General features: G+C 45.2%; 1 protein-coding gene across 2 annotated transcripts in view; it reads right to left on the minus strand.

Moving 5' to 3' along the window:
* Positions 1–18,809, minus strand: part of IFT172 (intraflagellar transport 172) — a gene marked incomplete at both ends in the record, with an annotated part of 39,166 nt that overhangs the window by 16,601 nt on the left and 3,756 nt on the right. Inside the window, 17 exons of one of the 2 annotated variants that reach the window (XM_080711108.1) lie at positions 1,581–1,688; positions 2,163–2,299; positions 6,668–6,769; positions 7,315–7,427; positions 8,946–9,031; positions 9,201–9,304; positions 9,517–9,570; positions 9,923–10,084; positions 11,756–11,851; positions 12,477–12,600; positions 14,206–14,420; positions 15,842–15,929; positions 16,352–16,431; positions 16,641–16,706; positions 17,198–17,237; positions 17,902–18,014; positions 18,225–18,368. In XM_080711108.1, coding sequence (XP_080567234.1) covers positions 1,581–1,688; positions 2,163–2,299; positions 6,668–6,769; positions 7,315–7,427; positions 8,946–9,031; positions 9,201–9,304; positions 9,517–9,570; positions 9,923–10,084; positions 11,756–11,851; positions 12,477–12,600; positions 14,206–14,420; positions 15,842–15,929; positions 16,352–16,431; positions 16,641–16,706; positions 17,198–17,237; positions 17,902–18,014; positions 18,225–18,368 — 1,832 coding nt within the window. Of the gene's footprint in view, positions 1–1,580; positions 1,689–2,162; positions 2,300–6,667; positions 6,836–7,314; positions 7,428–8,945; positions 9,032–9,200; positions 9,305–9,516; positions 9,571–9,922; positions 10,085–11,755; positions 11,852–12,476; positions 12,601–14,205; positions 14,421–15,841; positions 15,930–16,351; positions 16,432–16,640; positions 16,707–17,197; positions 17,238–17,901; positions 18,015–18,224; positions 18,369–18,809 lie in introns of both variants that reach the window. The other variant, XM_080711107.1, reaches the window with a different exon arrangement.

The following is an 18,809-nucleotide window of genomic DNA, read 5'->3' on the forward strand; positions in this document are numbered from 1 at the left end:
AGAACTTCCATTTTAGTGGAGACAAACAATAGTAAACAAATAAAGATAATCTGAGAGAATAAAAAGTAAAATACACAGTTACTGTCATCAGATGATTTAAGCTCATACCCAGAGAAGGCCTCTCTAGGAAGCTAATGTTTGAGCTGAGTACAAGAAAGAGCTGGTCATGGAAAGATGGGGAAAAGTCATTCAGGCAGAAGGAATAGCTAGTGCAAAGGCCCACAGCAAGACTGGGCCTGGATGCTAGAGACTAACGGGCGAGTAGGTCATTGGTATGAAAAGGGAGCAGAGCCCAAACGTTTGCAGGGCCATAGGTATAGCAAAGAGTCTGGGTTTTATACTAGGTATGATAGTAAGCTATGAGAAGGTTCTGAGCATGGAAATGATACAACCTAATGTGTGTGTTCTTTAAATTACATCATGGATTGTAGGGGCACAAGACTAGTATCAGGAGCCAGGCATGGTGGTGCACGCTTGTAATCCCAGCATTCGGGAGGCTAAGACTGGAGGATCCCGGTTCACGGACAGCCTCAGCTACTTAGTGAGGCCCTCCGCAATTTAGTGAGACCCTGTCTCAAAATAAAGAACAATAAATAGGGCAGGGGGTGTAGCTCAGAGGTCGAATATCCCTGGGTTCCATCCCCAGACCCGCAAAAAAAAAAAAAAAGACTAGTATCAGTGAGGGTAATTCGAAGGCTTTATAGAGCTGGGTGTGGTGGCTCACATTTGTAATTCCAGTACTTGGGGGTCTGAGACAGTAAGATTACAGGTTTACAGCCAACCTCAGAACATAGTGAGGCCCTCCGCAACTTATTGAGACCTTGTTTCAAAATAAAGAATAAAAAAGAGAAGGGGTATAGCTCAGAGGTAGAATTCCTGTGGGTTCAATCCTCAGTACCACCCCAAACACATACATGCGCAGGTAGGAGATGGCAGTGGTCTGTAGTTGGTGGGGGATAGTAGGGTTGGACTAGGTATCAGATTTTAAGACTGAGTCCTTAGGACGTACTAATAGTCTATATGTGGGGTGTGTGGGGAAAAGGGATCAAGGATGTTCGCAGACCAAACAGTAGCAGCTGACGTTTCCTGAGCACTTACACCATCGCAAGTGCTCTGCACAGATTCTCTCATCTGTTCTTCACCACCACTAGCACTGCCATTCTGCTTTGCCATCCCTGAATGAATAAACTACTATCATATTCCCATTTTACACAGAGAAAATAAAGGATCAGGTTTGGAGAGGGTAACTAGCCCAAGGTTACACAAGTTGGTAAGTGGAGTCTTGAGTTGGTAAACTCAAGGAGTCTGGAATCCCAAGTCTGTCCCAAGAACGCCACTCTGGACTGGATGGTATGAGTGTGAAAAACCCTTATGGGGTACCTGGCCACAAGAAGGGGAAGCAAACTGAGAGCAGACGTGGTTATAACCTAGGACGGGAGGGTGTCTGGAGTAAATGCACCCAGGAAGGGCTCTCATACCTGGTGGTGAGAAGGGAAACAACCCCCACACTGGGCAGGAACCGCCCCACGAGCCCCACCAGGCCAGCTGCCTGGCCCTGCAGTGCCACCCGCCTGCCTCACCTCTCCGCAATGTGTAGCTGCCTTGCCTCCAGTGCCAGCTTACTCAAGGTTTTCCACATTGCCTCTGTTTCTGGGGTCATTTCCAGGGTCTCCAAGAAGGCTGTTGCCCTGGAAAGGGAAGGAAGCAGAGAGTGAGGGATGAGGGCGGGGTGCAGGACATGGAGGAGCACTGGTGCCAGGCCCGGGACGGCCAGGCAATGACTTGCTCATTTTATTTAGTCTCCTTCCTGGATCACCAGGCCCCAATTAGACATGGCCTGGTGTTTGTTTGTTTGTTTTGGGTTTTGTTTTTTTGCAGTAATGGGGATAGAACCCAGGGGCATTGTACCTCCAAGCTACACCCCCAGCCCTATTTTTTAGTCCTTTTAATTTTGAAACAGGGTCTCACTGAGTTGCGGAGGGCCTCACTAGGTAGCTGAGGCTGTCCATGAACCACGATCCTCCGGTCTCAGCCTCCTGAATGCTGAGATTACAAGTGTGCGCCGCCATGCCCGGCTGACATGGCCAGTTTTACGAGGCCCCCAGGTGTCCCTCTCTGACCCAACTCTCCCACCCCCGCACTGGTTGTCAGCAGCTTCTTACCGGGTGTAGTTGCCATCATCAATAGCCGTTCCAAACTCGATGAGGCCCTCATCCAGGGTGTAGGCAACAGTAGTCACTCCTTCCGTCACCATCACCTCAGTCTTTCCTCCGCCCCGCTCTAGACCTATAACATCACCCTGGAAAAGTTCATTCCCCACCCCACCCAAAATCCAGGTTAGCGTTTCCACCGAACCGACAGAACAGACCCATCCTCACCCAGTTCCATGTACACACTCCGGGAATTACAGTAGCCCTTGTTTTCTAACATTTTACTCTCAAGTGGCTAAAAATGCTTTATCTCTGCATTAAAGTACACTCATAACTACAGCAGCACCAAAACCTGGAAGTACCTTGATACACCACGGCATCCACTTCTCCTAGCAGAACCACAGACTAGGTATTCTTTCCCACACACCTTGCCCCTTGGTGGGGACTGAACCCAGGGGCATCCTATCTCTGAGGTACACTCCTAGGCCTTTTTAATAAAATTTGCTAGCCGGGCATGGTGGTGCATGCTTGTAATCCCCGCGCTTGGGAGGCTGAGACAGGAGGATCGCATGGGTTCAAAGCCAGCCTCAGCTACTTAGTGAGGCTCTCAGCAACCTAGTGAGACCCTGTTTCCAAATAAAATATAAAAAAGATCTGGGAGTATAGCCCAGAGGTAGAAAGCCTCTGGGTTCCACCCCCAGTACCACCAAAAAATAAATAAATAAAATAAATAAATAAATAAAAAAATTTGCTAAAGATCTTGCTAAGTTGTGTGTAGGGGGTCTCACTAAATTGCTGAGGCTGACCTTGAACTTGGGATCTTCCTGCCTTAGCCTCCCAAGTACTGGGATTACAAGCATGTGTCACAAGCCCAGCTGGGAACATACTTTGTGTGTGTGTGTGTGTGTGTGTGTGTGCGCGCGTGTGCGTGCGTGTGTGTGTGTGTGTGTGGTACTAGGGATGAATACCAAGCTCCGAGCTACACCCCCAGCCCTATTTTTTTATTTTTCCTTTTTTTTTGCGGTACTGGAGATTGAATTTACGGGGGGGGGGGAATTCTACCTCCAAACTACATCCCAGCCCTATTTTTTATTCTTTTTGTTTGGAAACAGGGTCTCACTGAGTTGCAGAGGGCCTAACAAAGTAGCTGAGACTGTTCGCAAACCATGATCCTCCTATCTCAGCCTCCCCAAAGCTGGGATTACAAGCATGTGCCACCATGCCCTGCTTGGAACATACTTTTAATGCACTGCTGAGCTCACCTGAAAAATGACTAACAATGTTTCCTAACCCTATCCTACCCATCCTTCTTAAAGATCAGAGGGAAAAGCCAGGTATGGTGGCTCACACTTGTAACCCTAGTACCTGGGAGGTTTAGTCATGGGTTTGCAGCCAACCTGAGTTACTTAGTGAGGCCCTTGGTAACTTTATTTTGTTTCAAAAGAAAGAATAAAAAATAGGGCTGGGAGCCGGGCATGTTAGCGCACACTGTAATCCCAGTGCTTGGGAGGCGGAGACAGGATGATTGCTCAGGTTGAAGCCAGCCTCAGCTACTTAGTGAGGCTCTCAGCAACTTAGTGAGACACTGTTTTCAAATAAAGTACAAAATAGGTCTGGGAGTATGGCCTGGAGGCAGAAAAGCTCCTGGGTTCCACCCCCAGTACCACCATCAAAAAAAAAAAAAAAAAAAATGGGCTGGGGTATAGCTTGGAGGTAGAATGCCTCTGGGTTCTATTCCCAGTACAAAAACAAAAACAAAAACAAAACAAGAAAGATCAAACAGAAAGATAAAGGTCAGTAAGCTAAAATATGAGCAGAGAAAATGGAACATCTGAAAGTGGGAAAAGAACAGCTGCCCTAAAGGCAAACGTGGTATCAAGACAGTAAACGTGGAGCACTTCAGCAAGATAGGGAGAGTGAAGCTGGGAATTTCCATTAAACCAAGAATCTTCTCTTTTTTAGTGAAGAGAACAAAATTAAGCAGCCTGGATCACTATCATGCCTGATTATTATAGCAATGAACATGAATCTTCTCTGGTTAAAAAAAAAAAAGGCCATTTAGGCTCTCAGGATTCCAAAAGATTACAATTCAAAATGACATATGTTCACAATAAAAAAATTACCAAAAAAGGGAAGACAAATCAGTATGAAAGAGCAAATGGTAAGTATAAATAATAGTTTTATTTTTTTAATTAAAAAATTTTTTTTGGTGGTACTGGGGCTCCTGGAAACCCTTCTACCTCCGGGCTACACTCCCAGACCTAATTTTATATTTTTATTTGGAAACAGGGTCTCTTAAGCCAGCGTGGCTGGCTTCGAACCTGCGCGATCCTCCTGTCTTCACCTCCCAAGTGTAGAGATTACAATCATGTGCCACCATGCCCGGCCCATAAATAATAGTTTTAGATATTTAGGATCTTAGATATTAGAAATAATAGTTTTTGATAATGTATTAGAATTAAAAATAAGTTATGGAATATAAATATTGTGTATAAATGTTTACAGATCTAAAAAGTAAAATGGAAAATTAAGAATGAAATAAAGGGCTATCAAAATAGGCACACTAAAGCCAGGTGTGAAGCCGGGTGTTGTGGCATACACTTGTACTCCCAGCATTCGGGAGGCTGAGACCAGAGGATCACAGTTCAGTTAATCAGTGAGGTCCTCTGCAACTTAGTGAGACCCTGTTTCAAAATAAAGAATAAAAAACAGGGCAGGGGGTATAGCTCGGAGGTCGAATGCCCCTGGGTTCCATCCCAGACCCGCAAAAAAAAAAAAAAAATAAATAAAATAAATAAATAAATAAATAAATAAATAAATAAAAAGCCAGGTGTGGTGGCTCACAATTGTAATCTCAGTACTTGGGAGGTTGAAACAGGAGGATTGAATCTTCAGCAACTTAGTGAGGCACTCCACACCTTAGTGAGGCATCGTACCTCCAAGCTATACCCCAGTATGCCAAAAAAAAAAAAAAAAAGATAGCTGGGAGCCAGGTGTGTTGGCACATGCTTATAATCCCAGTACTTGAGAGGCGAGACAGGAGGATCACAGGTTTGAGGACAGTCTCAGCAAGTAGTGAGACTTGCATCAACCCCACAAGATCCTGTTTCAAAATAAAAATAAAAATAAGCTGTGTGTGGTGGCGCATGCTTGTAATCCCCGCACTTGGGAGACGGAGACAGGAGGATCGTGCAGGTTCGAAGCTAGCCTACCTGGCTTAAGAGACCCTGTTTAAAAAAAAAAAAAATATATATATATATATATACATACACACACACATACATATATATGTCTGGGAGTATAGCCCGGAGGTAGAGGGGTTTCCAGGAACCCCAGTACCACAATAAATAAATAAATAAATAAATAAATAAATAAATAAATAAATTAGAGCTGGGGGTATAGCTTAGAGGTAGAATGCCTCTGGGCTCAATCCCCAGTGACACACACACACACACACACACACACACACATACACGATAGATTACATGCTGGTAATCCCAGTACTAGGGAGGCTGAGACAGGAGGATCAAGGTTCAAAGACAGCTTCAGCAACTTAGTGAGGGGCTCAGCAACTTAATGAGACTGTTTCCAAATAAGAAATAAAATTGGGCTGGGACTGTAGTTCAGAGGTAGAATGCCCCTGGGTTCCTAGTCCTAGTCCTACCAAAAAAAAAAAAAAAAAAAAAAAGGAACAAAACAAGAGAGCCGGGCGTGGTGGCGCACACTTGTCATCCAGCATTTGGGAGGCTGAGACTGGAGGTTCGCGGTTCGTGAGCCTCAGCTACTTAGTGAGGTCCTCTGCAACTCAGTGAGACCCTGTTTCAAAATAAAGAATAAAAAATAGGGCTGGGGGTATAGCTTGGAGGTAGAATGCCCCTGGATTCCATCCCTAGTACCACAAAAAATATAATAAAATAAAACAAGAAAGGACTAAAGAAAGAGATAAGAAAAAAGGATGGGAAGTCTGTCTCCACACTCACACCATCTTCCTATATATAAGATATATAGGAAGATATATATATCTTCCAAGATATAGCTAGATTACTGTATCTTGTCTTTGTTCTCAGAGACTCCTCCCAGGTTTTGGAAGATTACTGGTTTTGTGATGTTGAGGTAGAACAGCACAGAGAGTATTACTTGCAGTCTGAGAAAAAAGGAATTCTAAATGGCTTACAACAGTGAATGAGCACAAAGGAGCTGACACAGAACCGCTCCTCCTAGCCAGGGTCTACCTGCAGCCTAGCAAGGACTACATTATAACTTGGTGAAGTCTGAGGGCCACTGTAAAGAAGACCATACTCCAAGGGTCTAATATAGACCTTGGGACTTCAGGAATCTCAACAAGGATGGTCTGGAGGCCAGTCCAATATGGGGAAGGAAATCTAAGCTTCACTAACCAATTCCATCACAAAAATTATGAGTGGTGGGAACAGAAAAGCAAGCAGCGTTCACAGCCCCCTCACAGCTCTGATTAATGGGCTTGACACCACGTCTGAGGTGCTCTAGGATCGACCTACTCTGATAGAGGACATGGTGACCCTCTCAGGTGCCTCGATGTTGTACCACACACACAAGCTGTTTCGGTTCTGAGCCACCAGCACGTCACTTCCGGGAACCCACTGCACGTAGGAGCAGAAGTTGAGGATCATTGTCTTAGAGCAGCTTTCAATATCGTAGAGATGCAGCTGAAGAAGGAAAAGGAACAAAGCACAACTGAGAGGGCGTGCGGCTGGCACAGTGGCACACGCTATAACCTAGGACCTGGGAGACAGACAGCGGGGTCACAGGTCCCCAGCCAGCTCCTATGCCTTCAGGTAAATGTGGCTGAACCCAGAGCAGCAGGGCTGAGCAAAAGTCAGCTAGGCATGAGGAAAGCAGGGCAAAGAGTTTTCATGAGGACGGGGCTTGTGAATAGTAAGAGACACACCAACTCTCAAACTCCCCCTTGACTTGGTCACCATCATAATCTCTCAAGGGTAGCATAGGACAGGCTGTAATACTAGATACAGAGACTATCGATTGCTCTGTACCTTTTACTATGCTAGTGGCACACAGAACACAGAGAGAGTGCCCCATTCTGCCAACCCTTAATCCCCGTAACAACAGCTTATCTCACATTCTCTACAGACCACCCAAGGTGTTAGAGCCCAGTAACCCTTCTCACACGAAGTTTCCGGTCTCTGAAGAGGAGCTTGTGCCCGGTCTCATTAAGTTCCAGCCAATCCACACGACTTTCATGGCTGATGGTACCAATGTTGTAGCCACCAACCAGATCCACTATAGAGTAAAGAAGACAGGGTTAAGAAGAGATTCCACATTGTCATATACAGGCCATAGACAGTCTGTAAAAGTCTGGTCTTACAATAATATATTGGCTTTAAGAATGTTACAGCAGCCCAGAGTGTGTCACTAGGGAATGCAAATGACCTATACAGCATGATTTTGCTAGGATGCTTAAGAAACTGTATCTTATCCAGAATTACAGATGGTTTTATTTAACTCCAGTTAATTCAAAAGGTTCAGATCATCAAGAAATGTGATTTCTCTGTGGGACTCCTGCATTTGCTTCAGAAGATCAGAACTACTGAGCAATTGGCTCATGAAACCCTCTGGCAGGCAGTACTGAGAACATTAAGAGCGAGCCTGTTATAGTACACCTGCGAGAGGAAGGTGATGAATGAACTGGCCTTGACCATCAGAGGACCCAAGGAGTTACCTGCACACTGAGCGCCCATGGTGGAAGAGCACTGAAGGGTGGGGAACGGGAGACACAGGACTAAATATGAGAGGAGTCTTCACTAAGCCAAGCTGGTCAGTGCAGAGCATTACTATTTAGTTTGATCTGAATCTTACAGACAATATAAAAATGATCACATTACAAGCAGACCACTTAGGGTTGTCTAGGATGCTTCCAGGAAGTCTCTTGATCAAAGCCCATTCACAATTTTTTTTTTTTTTTCAGTTCTGGAGATTGAACCCAGGGACATTCTACCTCTGAGCTACACCTCCAGACCCATTTTCCCATTTTTTCTTCTTTATTTTGAAACAGGGTTTCACTGAGTTGCAGAGGGCCTCACTAAGTAGCTGAGGCCAGTTGCGAACTGTGATCCTCCTGTCTCAGCCTCCCAAGTACTGGGATTACAAGCATGTGTCAGCACACCCGGCTCCATTCATAATTCTTATTTTTTTTTGGTGGTGGTACTGGGGTTCCTGGAAGCCCTTCTACCTCCAGGCTACACTCCCAGACCTATTTTTACATTTTTATTTGGAAACAGGGTCTCCTAAGCCAGCGCGTGCAGCTGGCTTCGAACCTGCGTGATCCTCCTGTCTCTGCCTCCCAAGCACGGGGATTACAAGTGTGCGCCACCACGCCCGGCTCCATTCATAATTCTTATAAAAGAATTATAAGGAGCATTATAATTCTTATTAAGGAGCATTATGCCTACCTTTGTTAAATGTCTTCTAATGTCTGTAATTGGGAAGAACCAATTTATTTTTATTTTCTTATTTATTTATTTGGTGCTGGGGATTGAATCCAGGCACCCTAAGATATGTGCCTCAGGAACATGATAATCATATGGAGAGGCCTATGTAATTTGTGTCTATGTATCTACATCTAGATGCCTAGATACATATATATGGACTTATACATTTCATTTCATATATCCTCTGTAAGAGTGGGATTACATATTTACCAGGTGCCTCTCAGACTTCTGGGTTCCCCACTGAACACAATCCTGTGCTATGGATGTACAATACAAACATCTATCTTACTAAAATTATGAGGGATCTTACCTATAGCAATAGTCTTAATATCAACAAGGTAAGCCAATTTCTTATTATCTTCCATTCCTCGCTGAAGCCTCTCATTAATACGGACACTGAAATAGAAGGGTGAGGTAAGGCAAAATGGGCTTGGTTTGGGATTTTATCAAGGGCTTTGAAGTACCATATGGCATAATGTTTTTAGAGTAACCTGAAGACACAGAATTTAGAGGTCAAAAGGAGTCCTTTTGGGTCTCAAGGATTCAGAGAACCTTGTGAGGTTACCTGATGAGGTGAGGGTTCATGAACTCGGTGCGTACAGAACCCAGGGTGTCATTGCTTCCGTATTCCACCAGGGTTAGCTCTCCTGCGTTGAAGATCATGCAGACCTGGTAAAGAATGGGGAAAGAGACATGAAGGGAAAGAGTAGAGGCAGGTGTCCTGCAGTTCAAGGCCATGCGTGCTTTTCTCCTTGTCTGTTCTCCTGCCCATTTCACCCTCCCCTTCTTCTTCATCTATTTCCCCATCCTTTGCTGCTTGCTCTCTTTCTGACTTGGGAGCTGAAAGGGGCGTGTCAAGATGGTGATTAAGCTCTACTCACACTCTCATTTTCAAAGAAATACTTCTCATTGCCACCAGATCCCTGCCAGGCTACCTGCAAAGGCAGAAGTCGTAAGAAACAATGTGGATATTATCCAAGACCAGGCTGAAAACAATGACATGTGAGGGCAGAGAGGTCAAGTGTAGAGAGGTTTTGGCATTACATGAAAGAAATGCTATCTCAGATTTTGCTTTGCTCCCTATATTTCTGAAAGATGGTATACAAACAGTCCAATTACAGAGATTTATATGCTAGATTCACAATCTAGAGCATAAATCCTTGAAACCAGGTCTCCAACACCAGAACATCAGAGCCTTCTGTAGAGATCTTACCCCAAGAGGCCTTGGATCTCCAGAAGCAACAAGCCAGATGCCCCACTTCCCTCCCTTCCATCTTGGGTTCCTACCTCGCTGAGGCGGTTAGTGTTCAGGTCTCCCAGAAGCAGCGTGTCTGATGTGTGAGCCACCAAGTACCGCTCCTTTCCCAGGATTTTCACCTCTTCCACCTCATAGCCATAGTGTGACTTGAGTACCACCCGGGTCCCTGATGACAGGTTCTTCACAATCACCTGGGTCAGCGACAAATCTGAGCTCCTCAGGCTTCCCCAGCCCAAAGGAAGGATGAACAACCCATGTCCTTGGCCCCCCCACAGTACTGAACACAACTAACACCTGCCCCAGGATACTGTTGATCACAATGACACCTTACATTTACATAGGACATTACTATTTATTAAATGCTTTCATATATTATCTTTTTTTGTGGTACTGGGATTGAACCCATAGGCATTCTATCTCTAAGCTCTACTCCCAGCCCTATTTTATTCTCTTTATTTTGAAATAGGGTCTCACTAAGTTGCAAAGGGCCTCAAAAATTGCTGAAGCTGGCTGCAAACCTCTGATCCTCCTGTCTCAGCCCTCCAAGTATCCAACTACTGGGATTGTAAGTGTGCACCACCATGGCCAGATCATATATTCTCTCTTTTGCTGATCATAATATATATAATTCTAAAAGTTTCACTGGGAAAAATCAGTCACTCTATGTTTCCATAACTCTATTTTTTTTTTTTTGGTACCTGGGATTGAACCCAGAGGCATTCTACCTCTGAGCTAGACCCCTAGCCCTATTTTACTCTTTTATTATTTTATTTTATTTTATTTTTTGGTGGTACTGGGAGTGGAAACCAGAGGCTTTCTACCTCCAGGCTACAGTCCCAGACCAATTTTTTTATACTTTATTTGGTTTTATTGTTTTATTTTATTTTGCAGGTGTAGGGATGAAACCCAGGGGCATTTGACCTCCAAGCTACATCCCCTGCCCTATTTTTTATTCTTTATTTTGAAACCGGGTCTCACTGAGTTGTAGAGGGCCTCAGTAAGTAGCTGAGGCTGTCCGCGAACCGTGATCCTCCAGGTCTCAGCCTCCCAAATGCTGGGATTACAAGCATGCGCCGCCACACCTGACTTGTTATACTTTATTTGGAAGCAGGGTCTCACTAAGTTGCTGAGAGCCTCACTAAGTAGCTGAGGCTGGCTTCGAACCAGTGCGATCCTCCTGTCTCAGCCTCCCAAGCGCGGGGATTACAAGCGTGCACCACCATGCCTGGCTTAATTTTTATTTATTTATTTATTTTTATTTTTTGGTGGTACTGGGGTTCCTGGAAGCCCTTCTACCTCTGGGCTACACTCCCAGACCTATTTTTACATTTTTATTTGGAAACAGGGTCTCCTAAGCAAGCGCGCGGCTGGCTTCGAACCTGTGCGATCCTCCTGTCTCAGCCTCCCAAGCGCGGGGATTACAAGCGTGCGCCACCACGCCTGGCTTAATTTTTATTTTTAAACAGGGTCTCACTAGCAAGTAGTCTCACTACTTGCTGAGGCTGTCCGTGAACCTGCGAACTGATCCTCCTATCGCAACTTCCCAAGTACTGGGATTACAACCATGCGCCAGCGCACCCAGCAGGCAGTACTGTTTCAAATAAGGAAGATGGAAGTGGTAATCTTGGTACCTTTTAAACCTGGTGCTTAAACCTTTTCTTACAATAGGCTGGAAGAACTAGAGTAGGAAAAGTCGCCAAAGTTTCCCTGTTTCTCTGGCAGAACTCTTCTGGGTAACAGAACACTTCTGCCAGAGGAATAAAAGTTAAACCTGACACGGTGGCAGTGGTCAGGAGGAGGGAAGAGTTACAAGGATGAAGGAACCAGGCAGATCTCGGGAGGGCAGGCTCCCAGCTGCTCACCTGGCTAGGCCCCACATATGTCAGCTCGAACTTGTTCTTGTAAATACTCCTTCGGAGACAGCAGTCAAATTGTTCCACCCCACCACAGAGTGTACCCTAGAAGGGAAAGTGACAGTATGAGAGATAACACGCACAGTACACTGTCGTGGGGAGAGTGTCTTGAGACCCTCAAACACTGGGCTCCAGAACCTGGAGAAGAGTTGTAAGGTAGTTTGGGAAGTCCAGAAGGGAAGAGGTAGCAACCTCAGAACTCAAGGGAATCACATACGGATTAGATAATGAGAGAGGAATCAGCCCTGCCCATTTAACTCTCCCTTGGGGCCTCCAATGAAGTGTGAATTTTTCTTTCTTGGCTTTAACACTAGATTTTTTTTTTTTTTTTTTTGGCAGTACTGAGGATTGAACCCAGGGCCATTCTATCTCCGAGTTACACCCCCAACCCTATTTTTTATTTTTTATTTTGAAACAGGGTCTCACTAAGTTGCTGAGAGCCTCATTAAGTAGCTGAGGCTGGTTGTGAACCTGTGATCCTTCTGTCTCAGCCTCCCAAGTGCTGGGATTACAAGTGTGCATCACCACGCCTGGCTTAACATAACATTAGATTTTTAAGTTGGAGTCAAAAGGAAGAAGGAGATTCTCTAGTATCAGGATAGGCAGGATTTTATTGTTGTTGTAGTATGGAGAAAGTCACCAATCCAGAAAGGGGTTGCTAGCAGTATACCGCACAAAGTCGTGAGCCGTCCCGCTTCCAGGCCAAGGCCGTGACAGTGTATAAGTTGGCAATCTCCTTGGGCTTGGCCTCCTCCCAGATACTTCTTCGAGGGCTCCAATTTAGGACCCGAAGCCTGAAATAAGACGTGTGGCTTTCAGAAGATATGGAGGCTGAACAAAAGAGTGAGAATAGAGCTGGGCATGGTGACGCACACCAGCAACCCAGCGCTTAACGAGGCCCTCAGCAATTTAGTGAGGTCCTCTTTCATAATAAGAAGTAAAATAAAGCTGGGGGTGCAGCTTGGAGGTAGAATGTCTCTGGGTTCAATCCCTAGTACCAAAAGGAAAAAAAAAAAAGTGAAAATAAGCTACTATCGAAAGGAAATTAGTCTTGTTACATCAGAGAAGAGAGAAAATACAAGAGGACTGACAAGCTAGGCAGTCTAGCAGGGGAGGACAAAGAGCTGCAAAGGAAGGCAGGAAAGCCAAGGTAAAATTAGATGAAGTGATAATGACAGGAAAGCCGGGCGTGGCGGTACACACTTATAATCTCAGTGCTTGGGAGGCTGAGAAAGGAGGATCGCACGGGTTCGAAGCCAGCCTCAGCTACTTAGTGAGGCTCTCAGCAATTCAGTGAGACCCTGTTTCCAAATAAAATACAAAATAGGTCTGGGAGTATAGCCCGGAGGTAGAAAGCCTCTGGGTTCCATCCCCAGAACCAATAAATAAATAAATAAATAAATAGGGCTAGGGATGTAGCTCAGAGGTCGAATGCCCCTGGGTTCAATCCTTAGTACTTGGGGGAAGAAAAGTGATGGGAGTGAAGAAAACAAAAGACCAGGGTGGGTGAGAAAAATGTACCGTCAAGAGTAAAGAAATATGGAAAAGAAGAAAGAAGTGGTAGGAGTTAGGGAAGAAAGGAATATGAGGAGATGGGTAAGATTTAAGGAGACAGAAAGACAGGACTGACGAAGCTGGAGTAACTCACACTCCACAGAAGTGACGGGGCGCAGACCCCAGCTGTGTATCTGCTGTTCCACCTCACTGGCTGATTCACTGGCTCACACACTAGACACTGTGTATCATGTACTAGATGCCAGTGAAGGCACTGGAGAGAAAACGGGGAATAATAAGTCCTCTTCTCAAGGATGCTTCAATACAGCCAGGTGGATATAAGCAACAAATATGTGATAAACCCTAAGCCAGGGGCCTACGGGGCAATGGGAACACAGAGAAAGTGGAGATGAATTCTGCTGAAGGATCCCAGGGGGAGGCACAAAGACAAAGCAAGAACACGGTGCATTTTAGAACTGCCAGCATGCAGCCGGGTGTGGTGGCACGTGCCTCCTGAGACAGGAGGATCGCAGGTTTGAGGCCAGCCTCAGCAACTTAGCAAGACCTTGTTTCAAAATAAAAAATAAGGGTGTATTCATTCGAGTCACCCCTCCATGCCAGTCTGGTATGGAGCTGTACCTATTCTCTGTATTTCTATCTTTTAATAAACTTCTTTAAATCTTCCCCCCCAAAAATTAAAAGGGCTGGGTAAAGCCTCTAACCCTCCTGTCTCAGCCTCCCAAGTATTAAGATTACAGGTATACACCACCAAGCCCCGCTCTGAGAATTCCTTTCAATACACACTTGTTCTCTCCAGTCTCCCTCTCTGGTTCAGAATAATATGACTTGAACAAAGAGTTCACAGGGAAAAGGAGGCAGAAAATACAACTGGAAAGAAGACCCACCTGTCATAACTTCCCAGCACAACAGACTGGCCCCCAGGACTTGCTACAGCTGTGGTGAACTCCCGCTCCTGAGGGTCACGGCTATAATCAAAAGTTTGCAGCACATGGCCTTCCTTTCCATAGGCCACGATTCTCCGATCACAGCCAGCAGCCACGATGCTGTTGGTTGCCCAAGCTAAGGCATATGGTGGGCAAGGATGGTTAACCAACTTTCCCTAAGACAGGAGTAGAAGGTTTTGATCATACTCTGAGGACTCTACTCCAGAAGTTCCCAGCACTACTCCAACCCATCCCACCATGCAGAAGTCTTTCTTCCAACATTTACCATCCCCAAATATTCTAATCCTGAAGACTTCACAAATTATCTGTCTCATGTACGCAAACACAACATATATACTTTTTTTTTTTTTTTTTTTTTTTTTTTGCGATTCTGCGGATTGAACCCAGGGGCATTCTACCTCTGAGCTACGACACTCCCAGCCCCATCTTTTGATTATTTTGAAACAGGATCTCACTAAATTGCAGAGGGCCTCACTAAGTAGCTGAGGCTATCCACGAACCTGCAATCCTCCTTTCTCAGCCTCCCAAGTACTAAGATTACAAGCGTGTGCCACCAGCTCGGCTACATACACACTCGTTAACTATTCTGTGCTCTAGAGAAAGCACAAAATTGTGGTGTTGATTTCTTTAATATATACCTAGTAAAGCCGGGCGTGGTGGCGCATGCTTGTAATCCCTGCGCTTGGGAGGCAGAGACAGGAGGATCGTGCAGGTTCGAAGCCAGGTGCATGCGCTGGCTTAGGAGACCCTGTTTCCAAATAGAAAAATGTAAAAATAGGTCTGGGAGTGTAGCCCAGAGGTAGAAGGGTTTCCAGGAACCCCCAGTACCACCAAAAAAAAAAATATATATATACCTAGTAAAGCCATCTAAGAGAGATGTCCTACACATTAACCAACACTGTGTAGGCCCACAAAGGACATATAGCTCCTTTTTTTTAAAGGAGGGCTAAATTTAATTATTATATAAGAACTTTGTAATGTAAATGAACAAAACAATATCAAGTTATGTAGAGTAAGAACGTACTGTTTCATATTCCTTTTCCAGAGTAAACAGTTAACTCTTTTTGTTTGCTTGTAGTACCGGGGGTTGAACCCAGGGGCATTTTACCTCTGAGCTGTATTTTACTTCTAAGCAACACCTCCAGCCCTTTTTATATTTTGTTTTGAAACAAGATCTCACTAGGTTGCTAAGAGTCCCACTAAGTTGCTGAGGCTGTCCTTGAACTTGAGATCCTCCTGTCTCAGCCTCCTGAATACTGGGATTACAGACCTGTGGCACAGTTAAATTTTTTCTATGAATTTGTATGTGTAAATGTATTTTTATAGAAATGGAAATAACTTTCCTTTTCCATCTCCCTCAGAGTCTTTATTTCCCTTTGTCTCAGATCCCTTCACCTGAATCGCCCTTCCTATGAAAGCTCTGGCTTCTGAACAAAAATCCTCTCCATCCTTCACCCCGAGCTCACCCTCCTTCATCCTCCTCCCCCAGTGCCTCCATGTTAGTGCCTCAGATGTCCAATGTTCTCTGGGAGGGCTCTTAGGATTTCCTCTATGCCAGAGCATCCTCTATTCCTACCTGTGACTCTCCAGAGCCTTCATCATCAAAGAAATATCTAACGATAGTACCATCAGCATGACCAGAGAGAATCCCTTTCCCAGTGCAACTGAAAAAGAAGGAACAAAGGTGAGAAGCAGAGGAAAAGACAATTCCACCTCTCTCAAGAAAGTCCCCTTCCCTTTTTTCCGGCACTAGGGATGGAACCCAGGGGCAGTCTACCTCTGAGCTACATCCTCAGCTCTATTTTTATTCTTTATTTTGAAACAGGGTCTCACTAAGTTGCAGAGGGCCTAAGTAGCTGAGGCTGTCTGTGAACTTTGATCCTCCTGTCTCAGCCTCCCGAATGCTGGGATTACAAGCGTGTGCAACCACGTCGGCTGAAAGTTTCTTTTTTCTGTCAACCTTACCCTACCTGTGCTTCCTGCTACCAGGCCTCCCCATCTTTCACACGATGGTCTCCCAGGCCAGACTTCCCCACAGCTTTTTCCTGATATTTCCAAGCTCTTATATTGATTCTTCCTTACTCACTTTGTTGTCAGTGACACAACATAGGAATCTGTCCCATAGATGGTAGATGATTTATTAGTCTTAGTGTTTGCTAAGCGAACCTGAAAAAGGGAGAATGAACACAAGTCTTGTCAGGCTACTTTCCATTTTTTCCAGGCCCTAAAAAAAAAAGAAAAAAACCCAGACACATGAAACAGGTTCCCATGTATTTCCCCCGAGTACACAACTTGGTTGTAAAGGAGGAACCACATTCCTCTCTCTGGACCCATTAGCCCCAACTACCTCTCTTGTGTCTCCCTTCCCTCCTTACCTTGCCTTCAGCCAGGCCAAAGACAATGATGTACTCCGCGGGCCACTGCAGACAAGTAACAGCACTCTGTGTGAAAGAAATGGCGAAAGGGTAACCCTGCCTGTGTGCACTAGCACATTTATAACAGCCTGACCTCAACCCCCGCATGATACCATCCTGTTCTATAGGGAAGAAAAGGAGGAGAGCCAACCAGGAGCAGCCAGCAGCACCAGCCTTGCATAGGAAAAGATTCAGATGTTAGAAAATGTAACTCTTGGTTACATTCATAAGTAGGGTGTGTGTGTGTGTGTGTGTTATTTGGAGGGGGGCGTACTGGAGATTAAACCCAGAGGTATTCTATTTCTGAGCTATATTCCCAGACCTATTTTATTTTTTATTTGAAACAGGGTCTCACTAAGTTGCTGAGGGCTTGGCTAAGTAGCTGAGGCTGGCCTTGAACCTGTGATCCTCCTGTTTCAGGCAGGGATAACAGGTATGTGCCACCATGCCCAGCTTACAAGTAGGTATATTGACATGTTTGCTTTCTGTAAGATCCCAGAGACTGGTCTGAACTTTACCGTCTGGATGAACTTGTTACAGATGACTTTCTTGTCACCCCTGTCAAATAGAAGGAGGAAAGCATATTAAAAACCACTTCCATAAATAAATTGCTAAAACAGTGCTGAAGAAAGAGAGGAAAGACCAGATAGACCAGATAATTTTCCTGACCCACTAGTGTTTTCTTTCCTCCTCCTCCTCCTCCTCCTCCTCCTCCTCCTCCTCCTCCCTCTGAGCTATACCCTCAGCCCAATTTTTTATCCTTTATTTTGAAGCAGGGTCTCACTAAGTTGGGTAGGGCCTAAGTAGCTGCAGCTGGCTGCGAACATGCGATCTTTCTGTCTCAGCCTCCCCAATACTGGGATAACAAGCGTGCACACCACACCCAGCTCTATTAGAGTTCTCTATCCCCTGGAGGTGCCCTGAAAGGAGATATGTGAAGGAGCCTGAGGAATTCTAGAACAATATGAAACACATCAGCACACTGGATCTCAGGATCTCATGGGGCCTTCTGCTGACCTTATCCTGGTTCCTCCAGGACTAGGACTGCAGAACACATGGGACAGAAAAAGGAACAGAAGCAACAGCAACAGGCTCCAGAAAGTCTCTGCTTTGCGTGCCTGGGCCTGGTGCCTCAACTTCTCTATTCTTCCCCATGAGGCGTTTCTCATGCCTTCCCTTTTTTTTTTTCTGGGCCATCCCATCCCCCAATCTCCGTCCTCACCAATCTTCTCCAATCTTGTAGACATAGATGATGTTGTCAGTCTGTCCAATGGCGATTTTGGTGGAATCAGGAGAAAAAGCCATGCCCTTTACCATATAGCTCTTCCTGCCATACTAAGAGTAAAAATAAAAAGAAGAGATAATGTGTACACATAAAAGAGAAAGAAGGAAGGGTACAGGTGTGCTCTAACAGGCCCAAGATATACTGAGAAATGGAGGGGCAGCAGGCCATTTCCTACACCCACGACTGGGAGGCAGGTTAAGAGGTTTTCCAGGTGTGTAAAGCCCCACCCACAGGTTAAGGTACACAGGAATACTCTTCACCTTCATGTCAGCTGGTTTGGTGGAGAATTTATCTCTCCTTTCTCCATGTTCATCATACAGTAATACCACTCGGTCCACTGTGCAGACAGCAAATTTGGCATTGTTCTGGGACCATGCCATGCAGGTTACCTTTGCAGCTCCATCCTGCAGAGGCAAAGGGATGAACTAAACCCAGGTGCTGGCTTGGAATGAAAAAGTAATTTCCAGGCCAGGTGTGGTGGCACACACTCGTAATCCTTGTACTTGGGAGGCTGAGACAGGAGGATGGCAGGTTCACGACAGCCTCAGCTACTTAGTGAGGCCCTCTGCAACGTACTGAGACTCTGTTTCCAAATAAAAAATAAAAAAAAATAGGGCTGGGGGTGTAGCTGGGAGGTAGAATGCCCCTGGGTTCCATCCCTACTACGAAAAAAAAAAAAAAAAAGAGCATTTTCAGTTCCATTGCTTCTGATGTGACTTTGGTCCATTTTCTTCCTAAAACAGTTTTTTTTTTCCTTAAAAGAAAAAGATTCCTATGGCCCACCCTGGTCTCCAAGGCTGTCAGATCCTGGACCGTGAGGACATTTTCGAGATTCATAATGCAAA

This window comes from Muscardinus avellanarius (genome assembly GCF_963383645.1).
Source record: "Muscardinus avellanarius genome assembly, chromosome: 15".
Classification (NCBI taxonomy): Eukaryota; Metazoa; Chordata; class Mammalia; order Rodentia; family Gliridae; genus Muscardinus; species Muscardinus avellanarius.